Source organism: Maylandia zebra, linkage group LG18, assembly GCF_041146795.1.
Source record: "Maylandia zebra isolate NMK-2024a linkage group LG18, Mzebra_GT3a, whole genome shotgun sequence".
Lineage (NCBI taxonomy): Eukaryota > Metazoa > Chordata > Actinopteri > Cichliformes > Cichlidae > Maylandia > Maylandia zebra.
This window is the reverse complement of record NC_135184.1, coordinates 35,548,466-35,573,876: the sequence shown is the minus strand read 5'-3', so window position 1 is coordinate 35,573,876 and position 25,411 is coordinate 35,548,466. Positions and strand designations below refer to the sequence as shown.

Here is a 25,411-nt window from a genome sequence, read left to right as displayed (position 1 = left end):
TAAAAGAAGGTCATTTCAGAAAAAGAAAAAAGAAATACCATGCAGAATGAGGATATTAATGCTATCATCCATACTGTTGTCGTCTTTCAGCTGAGAATCACATGGACACAATGCCAAACCACTGTTTTCTGATTCAGTCAGATTACTTTGGTTAGGTGATGTATGACCTTGGTCTCAGTATGATTTCCTTTAACACAATTACCTGTTGGTGCTATTTACTTGGTGCTTAGAGGGGGGACCGAAAAAATGACCTAATTCCAGTGCACATGATGCTTCTTTGTACAAACACAGTGCATGCTGAGGAAGGATGAGTAACAGGGTGTTGTTATAAAGACAGACAGGATGTGACCTGCAGGAAGAGGAAGTGGTCAAGGTGACTGGGGATAGAGGCTCATCCAGATGTTTCTGAGCTGATAGGAGAGCTTCATTATGATACAAATAAGCAGTCGCGCAACTGCCAGTAACTGTACAAGTGTAAATACATCTAACAACAAATTAGACCAAATAGCTGAGGTGGGATTTGTACTGGCTGCTGAGTGTCTTAGAGATCATTTCACTATCCTGGAAGTCACTACTTCTAAGAAATACTATGGCATATTATTTAGTTCTGGTATGAGGAATATTTTTTAAATATTTTCATTTGTTTAGTTCTAATGCAAATCCAATGCTTTTGGCCAACTGCTTTTTTGTTTGTTTTCTGCGCTCAAGGCTTACATTACTTTAAATACTTTTAGCAATACTTCACTCCTGCTAATACATTAATACTTAAAGCACCAAGCCTCACTGAATTGGTGTAACCTTGTGTCAACAGAGAAAGTTGTATATGATAATATAGCATAATTACAGGAAAAGATTAGAGTTGGTTATGAGAGGGGAACTTACATAAGATGTTTCATAAGCTATGGGTATAAAAATCAAATGAATGCTCAGGTGCATGGACAGTGTTGAGTCTTTGGTTAGATTTAGAATGATTCATATGTTGTCTCTGTGACCAGAAGAATCTGTTTGTAATATATCTGACTCCAGCTATAAAATGTTTACTGGCTCCTTTATTGTTTTGATGTTTTCTGCATTGTGTCTTAATTGTACCTTCTATATCACAAAGCTTAAAAACAGAGTTAGGAAAAGCAGTCAGCCAATTGTCTTTCAGGTGCTGTTAGTGTGGTAACTTTGGCCACACGTCTGTCTCTCTGTGTCTGTTGTCTGTCATGCTGCAGATGTCTATATGAGTACACATAATACAGCTAGTAATAATAATAATAAGAAAAGTAGCATTGTTATTATGATTATGATTATTATTATTATTATTATGATGATGATGATGATGATGATGATGATGATGATTATTATTATTATTATTGATAGTAAAAATCACAAATTTTTTCTACTTAGTTAAGGAAATGTTTGTTTACTTTTTTCTACTATGTAAACATGGTTACACAGCACAATCACATTGCTTTGTGTTGAGTTTTAGGAGCTTAATAAAAAGGCATTACTCTGAAAATGGCCAGGCCCAAGGACTGGACTGAAAATGAGTTAAAAAGCATCAAACATCCAAGGAAGATTTTGGAAAACCTTTAGAGAGCCAGTAGAACTATTGTCCAAGACTGCTTTAAAAGAATACAAGAAAGTCCGGTTCAAGTCTAAGGGCTGTCTCAAAACCTTTGCACAGTACTGTACACAGTCCAAAATAAGGCTGAATGATAAGTTTCAAGTTTATCAGCATGGGAACCACCAATCCAGGGGCACCAACAAAGGCCTGTCAACTAGGACAGCCCTACAAATTCCAGTGCCTTAAGAAACTCAGGGTAGATTTCATCCACCTCAGGGCCCCTGAGAAGTTGCTTAACCACCTTAGTGACCTTGGCATGGTGATGGGCGACTCATCCTCCTTATCCTCCACAGAGGACTTGTCCATGGGATTGAGGAAGTCCTCGAAAAATTCCTCCTGGCAATAGCCCCCCCACCCACACTGGACTGAACAGCAAGTGGATCCCTTCTCAGATGAAATAATGTAAGATGCTTTATATCCTGAGTCTGAAGATACAGACACAAAGTTAAAATTTGGGGTACAGGTCAAACACAATGACTACAGATCACTACTGTTCACCCATGTGTTTAAATAAAAGGAAGAGGGTTTCTGTTATGTTTCAGTTAGTACATCGAAACATGCAGCTTCATCTGATTCTGCCCAATTTGCCAGTTTAATAGGTGAGACCAATTTCTCAGAGTCAGTTTAAAATAGGAATTTTTTAACCTTAGATATATATTTCTAAGTGCATCACTGATATCATAATGGATACTTGACTTGCTCGCTTTATTTCAGAGACAGAGACGATAAAAATGAACACGTTTCCATGTCTTACTTTATGGACCAACAACAAACATTTCTGTATTCAGTAATCAATGCAAATTATTAGTTTATGAACAGAACCAAACTGGACAAAGAGAAGAGCTGAGGAGGACCTGCTGCAACATCTCCATGACAGCTGATATTCACAGCTACATGACTCACATGACATGATTACAATCATACGCACAGTTTGTCAGAACACCACAAAAAGGACAGGGCAAGCTGTACTTTACTAGACAGTATAGTTTTAACAATCAACACTTTAACTTTTATAGACTGATGCATTGTATGGTTTTAATTCCATTTTTCCATCGTATTCTGCCCATCATCGGGGGGCTGGAGCGAAGCAGAGTACGCGCTAGCCAGCTCACCAGTCTGTTGCAGGACTAACACAGAGAGACAGACCATTCACATAATTTAGACTCACTAGTGAACCTAACCCTACTAACTGCCTTTGTCCCACAGTCCAAAGACATGCAGTACCCAGAGAGAGCCCACGCAGACACTAAAAGCACATGCAAACTTTACAGAGAAAGGCCCCGACCAGATGGTGGAGTCGAATTCAGGAGGTAGTTGTTAGCAGTGCGCCGCCATGGGTATAAAAGCAAAATTTAAACAATTAAAACAGCCATGACTAAATTGACTCTAGCTAAGCCTGTCGGGTAAATAACAAGATTAAATGCGAAACAGTTAAACTGAAATAGAACTCCAGTTTTAGACCTACAGTTTTACAGCTGAGCCACAGCGTCTCCACTGCCTACATGAGCTGTGGCCTGAGCTGCCAGTCATTTCACAACATCCTGCTCAGTCTTGACAATCACTCTGTTCAGTCCACAGCACCAACTCTTTAAGAATCCTAATTTAGTGACAGAGTCCAAGATGAGTTCTTTACAGCAGCATCAGTCAAAAAGTTTTGACTGCCATTTCACTGTGAACTTTAATGATGAAAGAAAGACTCTACAAACTGCAGCTTCTCCTTTATATAGTAACAAAAATCTGCATTGTATATTGTCTTTGATAACTTGCTGGCCACATATTCATTGTTAATGCAATCAGGCATGCCCTTAACCTTCAAATCGCCTACAAATAACATGGTAGCTGCTAGCTGGTGCTGACAAACAGGTTGGGAGTGGGAGGGATACTTCCTGTTTCTCATGAAAATGTGAAAAAATGTGAACCCTTGGGAGGAAGAGAAGACCAGACATATGGACACATTTTACGTGCTTTTACCGGGGAAAGTTACGCCACACGGTTTACAAACTTTTACAGTCATAAGATTATCGCAGACTAACCGTAAAGTCGATTCAGCTGACTAAAATATAGTCGAGTAAAACTAAAATAATGCCTAAATTATGACAAAAACTAAATGATCTTTAGTCAAAAGCTGAGGCTGAAACTAAATCAGAATGTGCTGTCCACTGGCACCTATTGTCTCAATGATTACTCCACATCTGTTTAGCTGTTATCTGTATCCATTTGGGGCAAGCACAAGGCTCTCTTTAAGGTGTGTGTGTCGTTTTTCCAACTACTACTACTGCTGCAATGAAGTATCAGGGTTTTTAATACAAGGTAAATGAGCAGGCAGATTCACAATAAATTCAAATGCTAAATTTATAAACTGGAAAAGATGCTTCAGTCTTAATCAAATTATTTTCTGCACCCTTTTCCAAATTCTAACAGTTGTGCCACATCGTTTGCTGCACTGCTCCTACAGAGCCAGTTTTACTTACTAAGGAGGGTGAATACAACAGAAAATAGCAATCCATGCATACTAAAGGGTTCTTAAATCTCAGTTTAGTTTTTAAGAAGATTTACTGAGACTACACCATCATGCTGTGGAAAATGAAAATGAAACCCAAATGAAAAGTTAATTTTCTTTCTTTATCCTTGTTTAGTCAGGACTCCAGATTTTCATTTTGACTTGGCAGGGCGCTGTAAACAGCCAGAGGCAGTCAGTGAGAGTGGTGTGACTGATTTAAGGGGGATCTAAGCCTGAGAGAATCCTTAAATTAGAGAAACAACAGGACTTTGGTGTAAAACGTTTGTGCCCGGTGAAAAGTCTCAAGAACATGGGACGTGATTATTTTTAAAGCTTTTTAAAATCTAAGTAAGAACATGGTTTGAAGATAAACTTCATAAATTGTGTTTCTCAGGCCTGAAGTGGTTGTTTTGGTTGTCAGTTACTATATGGACCAACGGATATGGAAGAGTTCCTTACTTTGTTCCTCATTAGTTTACAACTCATAGACGTTTTTCACGTGGTGAGTCTGAAAGCACAACACTGTCGTGCCTCTTGATTTTGGTAGCAAAAAAAAAAAGTGGGGCTGAAAGATAAAAGCTGAAACAAAAAAACAAACACTGGGATTTTCTGATACATTTTATTAATGCTAGTTTTAATGTTGTCCCATTTACAGACTGGTCTGTTACAGGGCTTCTGTGGAACCTTCTGTAGAATTTGTATATTTTGCATCCCGCTCTTAGCATCATTCTATCCGTCTGTCTATGTTTCTCCTTATCTGGGGCCAAGTCACAAATAAGGAGAAAGGCCCAGACCCCATTCTCCCAAACTACCTCCTGAAATGTATTTGGAGGAACAAACTCCTCCTTGTGGGGCAGCAGCTTGTTGGCTGCCTCCTGACGAAGCCAACAAAAGCACTTCTGAGATTCTCAGAGTACAGATGAGATTCTGAGGGCACCAGTTTGCCACCTAAATACGATATGCCTCAAAATTCTGGCCCTGAAAACTATGAACAGAATTTATTAATAAGGACAGCCCTGGCATAGAACAACACCCACCAAGAATGAGTCCGACTTCTTGCTGAGCAAAGCAGAGCAAACTCCCATAGAGCCTCAAATATTCCTTATATTCCTGACGGGGCCAGGTACAGCACCGTGGAAAACGAGTGGCTAGCCATCCAGATGTCAGACTCCCTTAGCTATTACCTCCTGGGCCTCCCCTTCACCCTCTGTTCGGACCACGCTCTGCTGCAGTGGTTCCATTGCATGAAGGATGCCAACGCCCGGATCACACCGTGGTATTTGGCTTTACAGCCTTTTAAGTTCCGAGTGGTCCATGGGCTGGGGGTGCAGACGGTTGTGGATGACTTCCTCTCTCCTCCTCTCTGACACCTTTATTACTATATGCAGTATTGTCTGCTTTTTATACTTATTGGGCTACTTGCTTATTATAGGCTTAAATATATATAGGCTGTACAGTACATAAGATTAAAATTTACATTTTTTTATGTCACTGAAATGTTTTATTATTTGAGTTAAAGCCAAAGAGAAGGTTGCAGATAATGTTTACATGAAACGTGTGTATACTTACTGCATCTGGTTTATTTAAGCAGGCATCATATGTTGAAATCTTCAGACTAATGTAGATTATGCATTTCTAATTTATTATTTTTTTGTAATTTTACCAATTTTGTTAATTACCACAGTCATACCTTTTAACTTAATTCTTGTAGATGTGATATAATTATAAAAACATTCATGCCATTTTCCCCATTCAACGTCTATAATTACACAAAATATCCATTAACTAATGAAAAAACCCAATTACAGAAACTTATTTTACTGTCATTTTTGTGTCATTTTACACCCAGTGTATCAATTTTATGTATGTACAGCATAAAACTACAAGTTAAGTTTTATCTTTTAAATAAAAATAGCTGTAAAATTATGTTAATCTTGCAACCATAATTTTTAGTCTTTTTTGTATAAAAATAAATACATTTTCCATAAAAATGTGAAAATCATGTTTATTCACAGGTACCATTTTTTTTCGCAATTTTTTAATTACTTTTTATTTTACTTAGAAAAATTCTGTACATTTATATGAGATATTCTCTTAAATTACAGTTGTTGTTTTTACAGAGTAGATTTGGGGCCCAATAACATCTTTTAAACCAGCAGACGTATCACAGCTCAGTAATTCTCAGTAATGCCGTCCTTCAAGCTGTGAGTCTTCTTATTAACACAGATTTGACAGGATTGTTGTAACAATGCGGTAAACCGGGCCGTGAAATTACGGCTGGATGAAATGGTTTTCTGCTGCTTGGTTAACTCATGTTCATGTGCACGTGAGCGTACACACGCGGGACTGTAATGACCAATCAGGAGATATTGTAAACCCTCAGTTTGCTGAGCTGATGAGTGGGGTTGGTAGAGCCTCCACGCAGAGAGACGCTGCACACGCGGGGAACAGCACTCCGTTTCCGTTACAGTCACTGTCCTTCTGAACGCTCCGCACACAGCGGTAAGTGCCACCGGGTCTTTTTACAACAGGTTGAGACAACACGGAAAGCTGAGGTGTTCGTGTCTATTTGAACACTTTGAGTTTGGTGTTTTTTCCACAGCAGGCTGAGCGTGGACCCTTTACAAGCTGGCAGAAGATGCGTGATTTAATTTGGGCTTTAGCCGCGAGCAGCAGGCACGCGCGCGCTCCGTTTGGCTGTTTGGTAACAGTGACGATAAATTCTGACCGTAAACATCAGCAGCTTTTATTTCGTCTGTTTGAATAAACACCAACAAAACGCGTTTGTTTCATATATTCTCCGCTTTATTCCTGTGGACTCTGTGTCCACGCTAGACCACAGATTTCATATCTAATGTAAAAAACCTTTAAAAAAATAATCTTGAATTGTTAGACTAATAGGATTAAACAGGTGTGGGTCACAGACCAGCGCAGTGGTAAACCCGACAGGTACAGTGAAATAAAAGAAGATGCTTCTGACATTGTTCTTTACGGTTCTGGAAGTTTGTTTAAGAATTGGTTTTCTGCTTCTTCATCTATAAGATGTTATTATCTATGTTAATGTGTGCTGAACTTTATGTTTAGTGACTGTGAACTTAGAAGTATAATATGTATATTATATAATCTCTGAAAGACACTACAACGTTAATGATGTAGCGTTAGTCGTTGTTTCGGTCATTGTGGTTTCTCAGGGCAGAAACTCCTACACAGACTGTAGCAGAGTCTCTATCACTACTTCCTCTGATAAAGTTCGGATCTAATTACAGTAGTTGGATTATCCCGCTCACTGAATACAATATTATTCCTTTGCTAATTTGCTGTGGATGTTTGTGTTACTAACCTCTCAGATGCATCCATCAGAGCACGAATGAGTGTGGACGTTATATCAAAAGCACTTGGAAAAAGAAAGTGCTTGTTTAATTGGGTGAATGAGGCAAGTTGTATAGATTAGAAAAGCACTATATAAGATCCAGTCCATCAGCGTTTGGACAGAAGACAATGCTAAATGTGTGTGTTTTCTCAGACTGAACATGTTGCCAGGTTTGGGTCACACAGTGGTATTTAATGATCGAGTAGATCAAAAATCATCTTGATCAGCCCTTTTCGATATAGAGCGCGTGTTTCTATGCTCCCTTTTCAAGCTGATTCATTGACTCAGCGTCTTCAGTGTATTCAGTGTGAATGTGTTTGTTGTACAAGACCTCGAGAACAGTTGGCTCCAGAGAACTCTGGAACAGCAGCTTCTAACACACTGCAGAGAGCATTCAGAACAGTTTTACTCTGACAGGTTTTCAGCTGCATCTGTCAGGACGAGAGCTGGTAAACTGTTGTTTGAAGACAACATCAGCTTTCTTCTTGGCTTGCTTGACAGCTCCTCCAATTACAGCTCTCTGGGTGTAGTATGCTGCGTTTGCAAATACTGCTGCTCATCAAAGCCAGATTAGAGAGAATAAAAAAGGATGCTGCTCTCTGTCCTTTACGGATGTGAAAATAGGATTTGAATCAGGTACAGCTCCTCAATGAAATTCTGTGTTGTACTGTCATTTTGCACAACCTCCTGAATATAACAGCAGAATACCACAACCGTTTTGTAACAAGAAAAGCTTGTCCTCTTGACCTCTGGTTTGGCATCTTGGGGAGATGTGAGCAAGCTGTTCAGCCTACCTCTGTCATATCATGTGGTAATAATGTTAGCAACAGTTCACCGGGAAGAGCCTTGAATAAACCTTCAACGATAAAAAAAAAAACAGGTTTCACTTCAGCTCTTTCTATGTTATAACCTTGCTCTTCTCTGCAGCTGGCACAAGCAAGAGTGGCCCACGGACTGGTTGTACCTCATACTTTCTACATTGCCTTGCAACATAGCTATCTACACCATAAATCCCACGTTGGTACCGGGAGAGACTTGAAATTTATGATTTTCAGGGTTTTTATCGTTAACTCGGTTTCCCTGGGTCTTTTCCCATGTTGTAGTTGTGCGTCTTATTTTGAAAGAAATATTTATGCGTTACCATAGCGACCAGAGGGCATTAAGGGGCAGAGAGGAGGATGTTACTCTCAATGTTGTTGGTGCATTTCAGGAGGACGCTGCTAATAAAATTACACAATTACACAGTGAATTTATTATTATATTTACAAAATACCACAGTTTTTGTCTCATTCGTATCATTTTATTTTGTTGTGTTTATCCGCCACACCTTAAAGGCTGGTCCGTGAAAATATTGTCTGACATTACACCGATCTGTGGCACAAAAAAGGATGGAGACCGCTGATTTAAAAAAGTTCCCCTTAAAAATCTGTCAATCAAGAGTCTAAATTCAAGGTGCATATATGGTTTATTCATACTTCATACTCTCAAGGACAGTGTGTGTGTGTGTGTGTGTGTGTGTGTGTGTGTGTGTGTGTGTGTGTGTGTGTGTGTGTGTGTGTGTGTGTGTGTGTGTGTGTGTGTGTGTGTGTGTGTGACCCACGTTGTGAGCCTGGTTGACGTTTGATTTGTATGGACTTTGTCATTTAAAGGTTTGACTAATATCTCGATGAAGTCTCTGTAGCGGACACTTTTCCAATAAGCTCTTCACCTACCACTGTGTAAGTGAGAGAAGATTCAGTGTGTAGGGCCGTTCACGTGGCTTTGCTGGCTGTACTGCGACCTGTCCTTCCTTGTGTGTGTGTGTGTGTGTGTGTGTGTGGGGGGGGGGTTACTCTATAAATTCGTACTGTATGTTTGTGTTGTGCTCTGTGCGTTTATTATATTTTCTCCCCCATCCCTTTCCCCCCCTGCCTGTCAGCTCAGACTTAGTCATGCAACATATATAATGTTATAACTGAAATAACACAAATGGAAATGAATAAATAAACAGGTAAAAGAAACACACGAAGAAGAGGAGCCTGCAAAGAATTTATAGACTCATCCTGGAGAAGCAAACAGTCATAATTCTGATTGCAAAAGCTTCCAGACAGGACAGAGAAGATCCTGTAATGTACTGCAGGTGTTACTGCAGGTCTTTTGTTGTACTAGTAATATATGCTGCCAGTTATCATCTGTAGAAAGAATTAAGAAAAAATTGTTATTGGGGGGTAACAAAAAAATTCCCGTTGGTGCTTGTCTAATTAAAAACCAAAGTGTTTATTTGAAGTCTGCTTTTAGGAGGATGTTGGCTGCTTGTTTCTGCAGTATGTGAGTAATAGTGGGCAGGAAGGCTCCACTAGCTTCTCCTCTTGTAATCTGAATGCAATTTCTTTATTATTTGTCTCCTTTTATAGCACTCACTTTCTGCACTGGCATTTGTGTATTTAAGCCCTGTGACATGATGTTTCTCCAGCACTAACCTGTCTGTTTCAAAGCTCCTCTGGATGAAAGAGGAAGCACATTCCAGTGTAACTGTTACTTTGATCATCACACACAGTTAAGCTGCTATTCACTAACAGTTACTTTAATCACTTAGATGCAGGCTTCTTCATCATCTCTTGATTTGGAATATCCAGATTGAGATGAGATTATGTGTGGTAAGCTGTGAATTTGTAACTTTTCTCTTTTAGTCAAGAAGCAATGAAGATATTAGAAGAAGAATAAAGTCATAGATGGTTGTTGGTTAGTTTGACTTCGATGTTTGCACATGCGCCGTACCCCTCGGTGACTGGTACACACTCCTACATACACTAGAATAGTTAGACAATGGGCAAATCCATTTGAGCGGTAAAACCTGAGAGCTCCAGGTTTCTTCACTGTGTAATAATGGCTGATGTCCAGTCAGAATCAATGAGTCTGTGTGTGTTCTCCACCAGGCTCAATTCAGGCTTATTCATATAGTAGCAACCTAATAGGACAAATGGAGGCTGCATTAGGCAGAGGACGTCAGAGAGAGGGCAACAGTGACCAGGACATTTAAAAGTTAATGACTTAATGCTGAATTTGTTCAGTTCAGCGGTGTCGTCTCAAAGCATTTTCAGTGTGCAGGAAAGGAAAACATTTTTACCTGACACGACTCTGTTCAACTGTATCAACACTGAGTTATTACAATAGCTGATAACTAGTCTTGCTTGTCAGGGCTGCACTCTAGTGCTGAACACAAGAACTGATGTGGTTACATTATCATCCAAATTAAGCTCTGCAAGGCCAACGCACAACACCAGTGATTCATGGATTAGTCCGATGACGATCGGTCTGATGGGGCCTGATAAATGATAAAAGCACGTTTCCTTTCAGTGGACTATTTGCTGTGTAAGCGTTCCTTCTAGATCCTTCAACGTGATCGTCATGGTCCTGAGTCTGAGGACTCGGTGTTTTGTGTTTCTTTATATTCTTCTATATTCTTGTTTATTCTGCCTGTGTTCCCTCTGTCTGTCCATGGTGTCACTGTGTCTGCTCGTGAGTCTGCCTGCCAAGTTCAGTGTCCGTTCTGGTTCTCTGTGTCTGTTAGTTTCCTGTTTTATTCTGAAAGTTCATGTCTCATGTCAATGTGTTCAGTTTTACCTTTCTCCTGTCTTGTTAGCCTAATTTCTCCCAGCTGTGTCTCCCTCCTGTTGCCCATTCCCTGATTACTCCCCTGTGTATTTAAGCCCTGTGTTTTCCTGTGCTCCCTGTTGCGTCGTACCCGCAACTTGCTGTGTGTTCATGATTTCCAGTCCTCCTGCACCTCAGTTTAGAGTTTTGTTTGCTTTTGTGAGTTTTATTTTGTGTTGAAGTTTTGTTCCAGCAATAAAGCTGCATTTTCAGTTGAAACCTCGTTTCCTAAGAGTCCTGCATTTTGGGTCCACCACTCCTGCCTGCCTGCCACACAGCCAACCATGACAATGAGTGCGCATGGCTTTATCAAATCAGTTTTTAAGTGTACAAAATACTACAGCCCTATCAAAAGTGAAGTAAAATATACTATTTATATTAAAACATATGAGTGTGCATATTCAGTATGTTTTTCAGCATCAGGCCAACAGTTGCAGATTGCTTACATAGATCCACATCAGTGTGTTTGCTGTGCATACGAGCAGGTCTGTGTCTGCTGCAGTCTTTTCATGCTCCGGGGAAAGAATGGACTTATTATGTAACCAAAAACTTGGTCGTTTGAACAGGAGTTTGTCTTTTTGGACCATTCACTTTGTTTTCAAATATTTAGATCAGGTATCAAAACGACTCAGATTTGGGGGAAAAACATGGGATTAAAATATTTCACTAAGAATTCCTTCCACCTCGTGACATCCTCAGGTGAAGTCAGCAGCACTCCACACACACTATACACAGTGTGGGTAGAGCACCACCTTCCCCTATTAAGTTGCTTGACACTTTACCAGAATCCCTTCGAGGCGGTTTGAAAGGGGTTTTCCATGGCCTCTCCAAACTCCTCCCACACCCGAGTTTCTAATTCAGTCGCTGGCCAAGACACATTCTGCTTGGCCTGCCCGTACCTATTGGCTGCTTCCAAAATCCCACGGGCTAAGCCCAAGAGGACTCCTCCTTCAGCCTGATGGCTCCTTGTAACCACGGTACCTGCCGTGGTGGTGACCCCACCACCAACAAACCACCTTTCTTTACCTGGAGAGGGCACTTTACCCTTAACTGACCAAGAACCTCGGCGGCTTCGCACTCTGCTGCTGATCACCCCAGTGCAAGCTCGACGTTATTGTAGTTTTGGTAGCTTCATCAGACATGATGAGTTGATTTTGGCTGTACAAATAATGAACAGAGTTGGTGAAATAGGAAAACCTTGGTGAAGTCCCACACCTACCAACAATGATTTTGACGGTTGTACAAGGAGCAGTGAGCTAAATATCCCACACTCCCAAAGCAAACCGAATGCTGTAAAATTCAGTTAAATGGGCTGATTTTTGATTGATTCATTTCAGTTTCAAATAGTTAAAGTGCTGTGCAAAGGTCTTGAGCCACCTCTCAGGTCAAATGTAAGGATAGGTTATAAGGCTTTTTGTCAATTTAAACCAATAATTAGACCTGAGCATCCTGTTTACAGACAGAAGTTATTTTCAGATGAAGCACTAATTTCACACTTAGTGTTGTCACTGCACAGATCACCTGCTGGAAGTGAAAGCTTGGAAAGAAAAACACAATATGTGACTAAGAACTGTGTTTTTGCCATAACTAAGGCTTATGGGTGTACAGGCATTGAGCAGAGTACCGTGTGACCTCAGCATTTTCCCTGCGTAGTGAATGAGAGTGCAGTGCATGCTGGAATAACAGGAACTCTGCTTTCACGCCTATGTTTGAAAATGTTAGCTGCAGACAGCGTTTGTTTCTGTTGTTTCTGCTCGTGTAACAAAATCCTGCACTCCCACATCGGGCCGTAAAGTGCCAAGAAGTTGATGAACTGCCCTCAGGATGAATGTTATTAAATGCAGAATTGACATTTGTTTGTATTTACTTATTTACAGATCCTTTCCACTGTCAGTCAAAACTGGAAGGACTATGACAGATAGACCCATCTGCCAGTTTGGAGTGAGCCAGCTGGGAAGATAGAACATTTGTGACTTCTACATCTCCATCACAAAGATGAGGAATATTATCCTGGGCATTGTTTGTCTCTGTATTTGCCTGACCCTTGATGATGCACTGGCTTTAAATGGACGGAGGACACACATAGCAGATGGAGAGGGAATAGAAGCAGCCATCAGAGGAGAGAAGTTGCTGAAACGAGTGAGGCGAGGCTGGATGTGGAACCAGTTTTTCCTGCAGGAGGAGTATACAGGCTCTGACTACCAGTATATTGGCAAGGTAAGATCTGTGCTTCCGTTAAGGTACACTCAGGATGACATATTCCCAAATTAAATGAAATTCTCTTAATTAGCAGAAAGCATAATGATTTACCACAGCTGATCACAGTGCAGTATCAGGGATACTGTACCAACTGTGTTGTTTCTTATTGTTGTTCTGGGTTCTCAGTAATGACACTGTTACTTGAAGAGAAGGTATTTTATCGAACTGTAGTTCACATGTGTCACCTCGCCTCTGTCAGTGCGTCTTCCTTTTTTAAAACAATAACATTAAATAACATAGCTACTTTCACAAACCTAAACAGTCTCTTGTTTTTCTTACTTGTTAAACCAGGATTTGTCAATTTAATGTTAACAGCACAACTAGTTTTCAACAATCATGGTCAGTTCAACACTAGTAACCAAACATAGTGAAACTTACATAGATACTATGACATCATCTTCCAAACAGCATGCCAACACATTACATCTGGTCGATCATAGGTGGCTTCACTTGTCTTACAGATCTTCTCAGTGTTTGTTCTTGTGTATGTGTAGGTGTTTCAGGTGATAGTGTCTCATGTGTGTGTTGGGGTTGTTCAGCAGCCTCCAACCTCTGCTCCACTACTACTGGTCCCTTAAGAAGATCTCGGCGATTTCTTCTCAGCATAGCTCCATCTTCTGTCTGAATGATGTATGATCGTGGTTGATCTTCCTTTAGAACTGTCGCTTTCTGTGCCATGTGTTGGATTTGTCTTTGAGTCTCACTTGATCCCCAGCATGCAGTTCAGGTAAGTTCTTAGTTCCTCTGTCATAATAGAACTTCTGCTTTGCTTTCTGTTGCTCCTTGAACTTCTTCACGCTGTTTCCCTCCTTTGTTTTAAGCAGATTATCCTGAATGGGCAGGTTTGATCTCAGGCGTCGTCCCATAAGAAGCTGTGCTGGTGACATACCACACTCAAGTGGCGTTGTGTTGTATACTAGCAGGCTTTTGTCTGTGAACACTTCACTTGACACACCATGTCGTGCAAATACGGCTTTCATCGAAGTGATTACAGCCTCTGCTGTTGTCGTTTGCAGTCTACATACTTGTGGATACAAAGAGTAGCAGTCTGTGACCACAATATAGTCCTTTCCTCCAGACACAAAGAGGTCAGCCCCCACTTTCTGATATGGCCGGTCTGGCACTGGGTGCGGCTTTAGTGGCTCGGCAGGATTTCTTGCTTGATATGTCAGACATGTTGAACAGTTCGACACTTCATTTGTCACATCCTGATTAATCCGTGGCCAGTACATCACCTCACGTGCTCTCCTTTTACATTTTTCCATGCCTAGATGCCCTGCGTGTATCTTTTTGAGCATCTCTCCTCGCAGGCTCTTTGGGATGACAATTTTACTTCCCTTGAACATCACATCATCCACTACAGACAGTTCTGCTCTGCAGTTCCAATACTCTTGAATAACAGGTGAGCAGTGTTGCTTACAGCTGGGACATCCATCTATGATGGTTTTGCGCAGTGCTTGTAATGATCCATCTTTGCTTGTCTCCGTTCTGATGAGCTCCATCTTCCCTTCTGCAACAGGAAGTGCACTTGTGACCATGCTCACATATGCTCTTGCATCATCCATCTTGGTGTTTGCTGGCTCATTCGGATCAACAGCTCGGGATAATGTGTCAGCTGTGTACATCAGCTTGCCAGGTGTGTACATCACGTTAAGCGTGTAACGTTGCAGCCGGATCATCATTCTTTGGATTCTCAGCGGACAGTCATTTAGTGGTTTTTGGAACAATGCTATCAGTGGCTTGTGGTCAGTTTCAACGCTGATGGCCTGCCCGGACACAAACTGGTGAAATCTCTCACAGGCGTATGTTATGCTGAGCAATCTGTGCATATCTTGTCTTTGCGTCTGTCATGGATCGCGATGCATATGCAACAGGCTGCCACTCATCATACTTCTGCAGAAGAACAGCTCCAAGCCCACTCTGTGATGCATCTGATGAGATCTTAATAGGTCTCATTGGATCATAAAACTTCAGAACTGGTTCTTTTGTAAGCCGCTTTTTCAAGGCACGCCATGCTTTCTCGTGTTCATGATTCCACTCCCATTCGATTCTCCTTTCAGTTAGCTGTCTCAGTTTCTGAGAGATTGGGTACGAATTTTCCCATGTAGTTTATCATGCCATTAAATCTCTGCACATCTTTCTTGCATTGCGGCCTCTGCATGTTTTCAATTGCAGACACCTTTTGAGGATCTGATCTGATGCCTTCACTGCTCAGGATATCTCCAACGAATGTCAGTTCCTTCGCCCCAAGCTGACATTTCTCTTTGTTCAGCTTCAGATTGGCTTTTCTGGTTGCTTCAAGAATATTTCTCAGTCTCATGTCATGTTCAGCTTTTGTGCTTCCCCACACAATGATGTCATCCATCGACGCGTCGACTCCTTCTAGGTGCTTATAGATCATGTGTATTGTCTTGTGATACACCTCAGGTGCTGAAGCAATGCCGAATGGCAGTCGCCGTAATCTGTTGCTACCAAATGGGCTGTTGAACGTGCACAGTTTTGAACTTGCTTTGTCCAGCTTCAGTTGCCAAAATCCTGATGAAGTGTCTAGTTATTTGTCTGGTTATTTTTGTTACAGTTATTGCATCTCTTCCCATATGCTGGACATTTTTTAGGAGGATGTTGCAGTCCGCAGTGACCACAAGTCTTTTCTTTTCTGTCCCTGTTTGCTGGCTTTAATTGCATTTTTATTTCAGCAGCAGCACTCTCCTTATTGACTCTGTGTGTGTTCTTATTGACAGCATCCACTCTGCAGCTGTCACTAAGCAGTTCTTTAGCTTGTGCCCTCACTGTTTCAGCTGCTCTGCACAGTGTTAATGCTTTTTCCAGGTCAAGATTTTCCTCTCTCAGTAGCCTCTCTCTCAGACCGTTGTCTGGAGTCCCGCACACAAGTCTGTGTTTTATCAAAGAGTCTGTCAGTCCTCCAAATTTGCATGTTTTACTCCTGTTCTGCAGCTCTGTGACATACTGATCTATTGTCTCCCCTGTCTTCTGTACACATGTGAAGAATCTGTGCCTCTCAAATGTCACATTTCGAGCAGATCCCTCAGTACTGCTATATTTTAGTCCGCTACCTTTCTTCAAGTCCATCTTCTGACACCATGTCTTGTTTCTTTATGTTGTTGTGGGTTCTCAGTAATGACACCGTTACTTGAAGAGAAGGTATTTTATCGAACTGTGGTTCACATATAAACAAACTTCACATCACAGTCCGCTCAGAGGTAACTCACTCTAGCTCTCTAGCTCCCCCTATAGTCTGGGTGTATTAACAACATAAAACCTGATACTAAGCAAATATGGATTTGCTGTTATCATTACGCCAACAGCTTTCATTTAAAATGTACTCACAGACTGACGATTGTTGGGCTCAGTTTCCAACTACATGGAATCTGTGCAAGGAAGTTTTAGTTTTAGTGAAGGGAGATTGGTGAAACTGAAGGCCTGTCTGGCGTTTGGTTGTGCTGTCCCTGGCGTTGCCTGTCGCGCCCCTTTTCCCTGGCATCTTTGTAGGCCGTCCTATGAGTGTCTGGTGCCGCTCGCTGGCTCTGGGCTGTTCCCGCCCGGCCGCTCCCTGCCTCCCTGTCCACGGCGGCGCGGAGTGAGTATGCAAAACCTGCGTTACGTTGCGCGAGCTTCAAAGTCTAGTGACTATTCAACTCCGGCCAAATTTGGCCTGGTAAACGCCAGATCGGTATCGAATAAGACTTTTATCCAATATTTTATCCAATATTTTTTGTCACACTACTTGGACTTTCTCTGCTTAACTGAGACGCGGATAACTGCTGCTGATTCCAGCGCCTTTGCAGAACTTTTGCCTTCGGACTGCTGCTATTTTAATGTCCCACGCAGATCTGGTCGAGGTGGAGGAGTAGCTACTATCTTCAGAGATCGCTACAAGTGCAAGCAGGTTTCATTGGAATTTTATTTTTCCAGTTTTGAACTGTTACTGTTTGAAATAGCCTGTTCTCCCCCTGTACGGTGCACAATAATATACAGGGCCCCAAAATACAGTAAAGACTTTATAAAGGAATTTGCTGCATTTCTAACTGAAGTCACGATAAAATATGACTCCTTTCTTATTGTCGGGGATTTCAATATTCATGTGTGCTGTCCAGATAAGCCCATGGTTAAAGACTTTTTGAATCTTACTGATTCTTTTAATTTACCGTATTTCCCGGACTACAAAGCGCACCTGAATATTAGCCGCACAAGCTAAAATCAGGGGAAAATCCTGTTTTGTACATACATTAGCCGCACCTGACTAAAAGCCGCAGGTGTTTCAATGTTGACTCATCATATGTAAGAGAATATGCACAAAGGGAATTGTCAGGAAAGAGATGGCTGTTTGGAGACATCACTTTTATTAATATTTTGAAAAACAAGTTATGGGTACATATTTGCACATGTAGTACATAACAATAACCTACAGCACACCAGAAAAATAGATCCGGACTACCTTTTAGGCTCAGGTGCAGTGACACAGCTTTAACAAGAAGAAAAGTCAGTCATTCACCATCTTTCTCTTCTTCCTGCGCTCTAAAACCACCAAAGTCCTCTCCTCCAGTGTCGGATACAAACAGGCTCAGGGTGGCTTCGTCATCCACTCTCAGCTTCTCTCCTTCGTTGTCACTTTCAAAACCAAAGAAATCTTCGTTGTCAGTGTCAGAGTCGAACACCCTCTGAAGGGCCGTGGCGGTGTCCTCCTCTCCATCATGCAGCAGTCCAGCCCTTCAAAATCCGTTGGTGATCGTGGATGTTTTCACACTTTTCCACGCTGTCAGAATCCACCGGTGGAGTTGGGCATAACTTGCTTTTCGCAAGTTTATCGCCGCTCATCATCCACGCCTCCCGCTGAACGCGTAGCGCTACTTTGAAGTTTGTTTTTCGAGCTACTTCGTACGGCACTACGTTGCCTGGCGGACGGACATGTGACTAACATACCACTCTTGAACCCCGATCCTTCCGCCAGGCAACGTAGTGCCGTACAACAGCGGAACAAACAAAACAAATCCTCTTACGATATGACAAAAATCATGGACAATCCATAGAAAAGCCGCACCTGACTAAAAGCTGCAGGGTTCAAAGCTTGTGCAAAAAGTAGCGGCTTATAGCCCGACAATTATGGTACATATGTAGTCCATGGTTAAAGACTTTTTGAATCTTACTGATTCTTTTAATTTAGTTCGATGTGTGTCTGCACCCACGCAACAGTGTGGCCACACTCTCGATCTGGTTTTAGCCCACTCATTGCCTGTTTTTTAATCTGAAAGTCTCCGATCCTGTTTTCTCTGATCATATGCCGCTTCTGTTTGACATTTCTTTATCTAGAAATGAATTCAGGGGGCTTGTCCCTGCAAAGACATCTCGTTTGTTAAATTCTTCCACGGCAGCACGGTTCTCCACCTACTATAATCAGTTCTCCATTCCTGAGACACTCCAATACGTAGAGGAACTCAGTTTTTGGTTTCATACCACTTGTCAGACTGTCTTGGATATTGTCGCCCCTGTAAAAATTAAGCATCCTAAGACAAAGCTTGAACCCTGGTTGAACGATGAAACCCGTGCTGCGAGGCGTGAATGTCGTAGGGCTGAGCGGAGATGGAAAGAACATAACTTACAGGTCTCTTTACAAAGTTTAAGAGAGTGCTGGGCCTTATATCAGCTTACAATAAAAGAAGCAAAGCGGAAACACTTTGCAAACATTATTATGGTGAATTATCAGAAACCACACATATTGTTTAAGTCAATTGAGACTATTTTAAGCTCTCCCTCTGCTCTTAGTTTTGAGCCTTCACTTGAAATGTGTGAAAGGTTTCTGCACTTCTTTATAAACAAGGTAGCCTCGGCTAGGGCGCAGATTATTTTGCCCACATCTGACCCCTCTGATCTTCCAGTTTGCTCAGCTGTCTTTCAACAGTTTGAGTCGGTTACTCTTGCTCAGCTACAGGAGGTGGTGGATCATTTAAAGCCTGTAGGCTCACCTTATGATCCTATCCCTCCCCTTTTTCTGAAAGTTTTTTCTACCATAGGTCCAACTATTTTAACCATTTTAAATAGCAGCCTTACTTCAGGTGTGGTTCCAAAGAATTTCAAAGATGCAATTGTGCAACCACTTCTTAAGAAACCTGGGCTAGATACAAACGCTGTTGAGAACTTTAGATCAATATCTAAGCTGCCCTTTTTATCTAAAGTCTTGGAAAAAATTGTATATGACCAATTGATCTCATACTTGAATGCACAAAATGTTCAGGAGATTTTTCAATCTGGTTTTAAAGCAGGCAGCACGGTGGCACGGTGGTTAGCACTGTTGCCGCACAGCAAGAAGGTCCTGAGTTCAATTCCACCATCAGGCCGGGGTCTTTCTGTGTGGAGTTTGCATGTTCTCCCCGTGTTTGCGTGGGTTCTCTCCGGGTACTCCGGCTTCCTCCCACCGTCCAAAGACATGCAGCTTGTGGGGATAGGTTAATTGGAAAATCCAAATTGCCATTAGGAGTGAATGTGAGTGCGAATGGTTGTCTGTCCCTGTGTGTTGGCCCTGCGACAGACTGGCGACCTGTCCAGGGTGTACCCCGCCTCTCGCCCTGGACAGCTGGGATAGGCTCCAGCGCCCCCGCGACCCTGAAAAGGATAAGTGGAAGCGAATTGATGGATGGATGGGTTTTAAAGCAATGCATAGCACTTTTAAGAATTTTTAATGATATATTTTTATCATGTGATTCTGGTGAAAGTGTCATTCTTATTTTACTCGATTTAACTGCTGCATTTGACACTGTAGACCATGAAATTTTAATCTCACGTTTGGAGCAGTGTGTCGGTATAACAGGTGTGGCTCTGAAATGGTTCAGGTCTTACTTAACAAACCGAACCTTTTCAGTTCGCTTAGGAAACTGTGAGTCCTCCCGAGCTCCGTTGTCTCATGGAGTACCACAGGGTTCCATTCTGGGCCCTATCCTGTTTTCACTTTATTTACTTCCATTGGGCTCAATTTTTAGAAAACACAGACTCTCGTTTCACTGTTATGCAGATGACTGCCAGATTTATGTTCCTCTTAAAAAGAAAGATGGGTCGTCTGTAAATCGTTTACAAACATGTCTGGAGGACATCAAGTCGTGGTTGGCGCTAAACTTTCTTTGTTTTAATGGTTCTAAAACTGAAGTAATGGTGTTCAGACCTGCCTCCACTGCTGTTCCGTGTGTTGATTTGCAATCCCTGAAATCATTCTGTAAACCAGAGATTGTTAATCTGGGTTTTAAAATGGATCCTGAGCTTAAGCTTGAAAGCCAGATCGGGTTGGTTGTAAGGTCTAGTTTCTTTCATCTGAGGCAACTGGCCAAAATTAAGCACTTTCTTACGAGACAGCAATTTGAAACAGTAATCCACGCTTTTGTAACCGTTCGGCTGGATTACTGTAATTCTCTTTATTTTGGGGTGAGTCGATCTTCTGTTTTTCGACTGCAGTTAGTCCAGAATGCTGCTGCACGCCTTTTAACTGGCACTCGTAGATACGAGCATATCACCCCAGTTTTATATTCACTTCATTGGCTGCCCGTGCAGTTTAGGATCCATTTTAAGCTGCTTTTATTTGTTTTTAAATGTTTGTCCAATGCTGCCCCTCTGTACCTCTCTGAGCTTCTTCATCCATACATACCTTCCCGGTCCCTCAGGTCGGCAGACCAGCTCCTCCTGAGCGTGCCCAGGACTAATCGTGAGCTCAGAGGGGATCGGGCGTTTGCTGTGGCAGCACCAAAATTGTGGAATGAGTTGCCTTTACATGTTAGACAGGTCAGATGTCCTCTCTCCATCAGAGAGGACAGATGGTTCGAAAGAGGAGTGAAAGAAGCCATCTATGTCCACTGTGAGCGACCATCTTTGAACAGAGGCGGGGGTTTACGACACCAACTCTCTGCCATCTATAATCCAGTTTTGAGATCCCTTCCCAGACGCCTTAATGCCCACTCACATCCTGGGCCATCTGACCTCAGGAATTCGCATGATAAGGTGGGGCCAGGTTTCACAATGAGCTCACCCGAAACTCTGGCTGATTGGGACTAGGGCTGCCACGATTAGTCGACTAGTCACGATTACGTCGACTATCAAAAACGTCGACGACTAATTTAATAGTCGACGCGTCGTTTGAAGCTTTGTAAGATCACAAAAGACGCAGGAATAAGTAGTAAGATTTAAGAGTGTAATAATGGACTGAAACAGAAGATGGCAGCACTGCATGTTCAAGGATGCCAGCTGCTGTTAAACACCAAAGAAGAAGAAACTGTGTCCCAGAATTCATAGCGCGGCCCATCGCGGCCCTGCTTAGTTTCCAACAATGGCGGCAGCTAGTTAGTTTTAATATTATTCTTATTATTCTTTCTGGGTCATAAAATAAACGTTTAACATATTTTCAGGCTTGAATGTAGCTGTGTAAACCTCAAATGTCTGCTCAGTTTATCAAGACACCACATATTTTCAAAAGCGCGCCGACGTTTTCGGAGGCATCTGTTACCCACTAGCTCAATAGCTAGCCGGGGGCTAGGCTCACTAGAGCCGTGAGAACACCGGACTCCCAGCAGATCATTTTCAAACCCACCGCCGTCTTTCACTACTCAGGTTAAACATGATATATAAGTCACTTAGATAACTTAAAAATGTTGTTTGGCTTTTTTCAGTGTTTTATTTGTTCCTGAGTAAATCTGTTTGGATGAGATTAAAGTTATAGTTTTTACACAGCTGAATAAACGTCAAGCAGACAGCTGATCATCAGAAGTGTGAGAATCTACTCCGGTGTCCTGTTATATTTTAGATAGCAAGGAGTTTATTAAACTCCACCGAAACAATCTGCAAATTTCATTAAAATTTAATAAACTATCATCTTGTCTTTATTTTTAGTTAGCACATACCTTAAACACTTCAAGCTGTAAGCTAATGATAGTTATATAAGAGCAGATGCTGCTGGTGCAATAAGCTGTATGGTTTATGTTCAATGGATGATGATCTGATTAGTCGACAGATCGCAAAAGTAATCGCTGACTAGTCGACTATCAAAATAATCGTTTGTAGCAGCCCTAATTGGGACCCACGCCCAGTTTCACACCTTGGCTCAGGTGATTAGAGGATCATCAGGGGGTCCTTTTGTCCCTCTGTGGGGGGAAACTCCCACTAGGTTTATATCCGGGACTCTCCACCATTTGACCTTAGAACTGAAGAAGCTTCTCGGATGAGAGGTGAAACGTCTTCAAGCAACTTAAAGAAGTCCAGACACTTTTCTTTGCAAGCTCCTTTGAACACGTAAGCTAAGACTCTAAAAAAAAATAACATTTTTTCAGCTTTTAGTTTCACCATTTGTTGATTCACTTGAAGAGCAAGTAACGTAACGTAACATGGGTCAAGTGATCAGTTTGATATCAATCTTTCGTGATGCACCGTCATATTTACATTATTTGTATGGTACGAATGATTTGCTTTGGTACCTGGTCAAACTTAAGCTCTCCTTAGTATGGCTGGCTCCGTTTCTCCAACAGCGCACTCACAGGCAGCAGCTGCCCCGCCCCCTCGCTCAGTAGCTTAGTGCCTGAGCTCGGATCATACCAATATCAGGGGGGATTCACGCACAGTCGTAAATTCCCACAGTGTGCACTATGTGCTTCGAATATTGTGTGTAGTTTTTGTTTTATACAGTTGTCAGACAGGCATCTAACTATGAAAAAATTACACTCCTAAAGACCCCGGGCTTCTGACAAAACAACCCGGGCTTAAGCCCAGTAAGCCACCCCCACGCTCCGCCCCTGGTTTCCAGACAGAGAGCTCTGTTACTTTGTTTCTAATTTATTCCTGAGTTTTCTTGGATTGCAGCGGAATGTCTGAGCATGTGATTTGTTGACCATTGTATCTCTTTGTTGACAATACATACCACACTTGTAAGAGTCATAGTTATAAGCAGGGGTGCACATAAGTGGTCCGCAGGTGCGCATTCGCTGTCAAAATAAAAGACGCGCACCAGATAAGAAGTTGCAACGCGCGTTTGCGTACATATAAAAGGCAGTGTTTTTGTCTGCTAGAGTGGGATTTTCACAGCATATTCTGCACCACATCTCTGTGCATTCATCATTTGTTTGAAGCCAGCTCACCTCCTGTAACCACTTTTCAGAGAATACACGCTTCTTTTGCAGTTCGGACTCCTGCTGACATTTCTTTGGAGGTGGAGGTTTTGAGTCTGGTCCCCAGGCCTAATGTTCGACACCATCTCTTCATTTAAAAGCAGCCTCAGTGACACTGTGCTTGGAAAATGGACCACAGCACTTTCACAGTTCACTTAGCGTGTACATAGACAGTAGGATTATATGGGGATTTGCCATCTAACTGGCTGCTCTGTTTAACAAATACAACTTGTAGGCCTTTCAGTGAGGGTAACTCACAGTGCATGATGACAGTTGGAGCTTTGCTGTTTGATCAGTAGCTCGTAGCCTGCAGGTATTGTGGTGCTCTGTATGAAGCCTGCTGCTGTCTGACAGCACAAAACCAAAATAAGTTTGGAAATAAACGAGCAAGGACCAAGGCAGCGTCAGTAGACTTTTACGCCCCGCTGTGGTGCCGCCTTCCCTGCAGGTGGCCTGCTGGGTGCTTTGGATATGGTTCAAATACAGATGAACAGGGAGGAGGGTAAAACAGCCAAAATATGGTTATGCAGAAATTCATGTTTTGTATCTCTGATGTCAAAGAGTGCTGACATTTACCTATTTATTTATTTATTTACTTATGTATGTATTTAAATATTTATTTTAATATGAAGTTACACAGTAGTGGATTTACCTACAGATGTACTCTGATGATGCTTTCATCATCCTGGTCCATGTGAAACAGCAAACAGCACTTGGCTGCCTACATCCTATTCTAATCCAGTTCCATGTCCGGAAGCCAAATCCCAATATTCCCCCACTATTCGAACACATGGCGCTTTGTACTTGTGAGTGCTCCATTCATCCAGAGACATCCATGAACCCAAACATAGAATTAAGAGAGACATTCAATAGAGAAAGCCAGGCACTGTTAGATATAACAGTAAGCAGAAAATGTTTTGTGACATCTAATGAATATGGTAGCATCGTTACAGCGACGATGATTGTGAAGAAACATGAAAGACTGCAGCATCTTTCATGTCTGTGGGACACCACAGAGTCCATAACACATACTCTGCTCTGGAAATGTGCTGTGCTGAAATGTCTGCAGGCTTTATCGGCTTGTGAAAGTATGGCGGTGTTGCAGCCCTGCAGACTGACAGATGGACTCAGACTGAACACTGCTGGACAGAAAAGGTAGCAAGGATCAAAAGGAGAGAGGGAACGACTGGAGGACATACAGCGAGGAAAGAACAGAAGGAACTGAGGAGATGTATATTGTGTGGTGTGAAGAGTGAACAATTAAGGGCAGGAGGACAGGTAGAACAAAAGAACCAAGGCAAAGAAACAAGAGAAAAAAGGTGAGGAGCAGCACAAAGGACACAGGCAGAGAGTGAAGGGGTGATGCACTGTAACCTGATTCAAGGAAGAAAAGTTAGAGCAGGAAAAGTTGCAGGTTAAGGTATCAACTGGGTTTCATTTGACTCAAACTCAAACAGCACATGTCCAGTTCCATCCAGGTTCATTCTTTTGTCGCTAAAACTGCAGTTTAATTCGCTGGTTTCAATTTTTTTAAATCATTTTAAGTGAAATAAATCTGACCAATATTTTATGTGTGTGTGTGTGTGTGTGTGTGTGTGTGTGTGTGTGTGTGTGTGTGTGTGTGTGTGTGTGTGTGTGTGTGTGTGTGTGTGTGTGTGTGTGTGTGTGTGTGTGTGTGTGTGTTAAAAAAAACACCCAGCACACCCCTGCGGGCGGTTTATCCTTCAAGCTCGGGTCCTCTACCAGAGGCCTGGGAGCTTGAGGGTCCTGCGCAGTATCTTAGCTGTTCCCAGGACTGCGCTCTTCTGGACAGAGATCTCCGATGTTATTCCCGGGATCTGCTGGAGCCACTCGCCTAGCTTGGGAGTCACCGCACCTAGTGCTCC

At 42.1% G+C, this 25,411-nt stretch overlaps 1 protein-coding gene across 1 annotated transcript in view; it reads left to right on the top strand.

The window, feature by feature from the left end:
• Positions 1-6,384: 6,384 nt before the first annotated feature.
• The window catches only part of LOC101475564 (cadherin-6), a 54,714-nt gene continuing 35,687 nt past the window's right edge, over positions 6,385-25,411 (top strand). The window contains exons 1-2 of the mRNA XM_076876627.1: positions 6,385-6,614; positions 12,993-13,332. Of these exons, the coding sequence (XP_076732742.1) occupies positions 13,111-13,332 (222 nt within the window). The 5' untranslated portion in view covers positions 6,385-6,614; positions 12,993-13,110. The remainder of the gene's footprint in view (positions 6,615-12,992; positions 13,333-25,411) is intronic.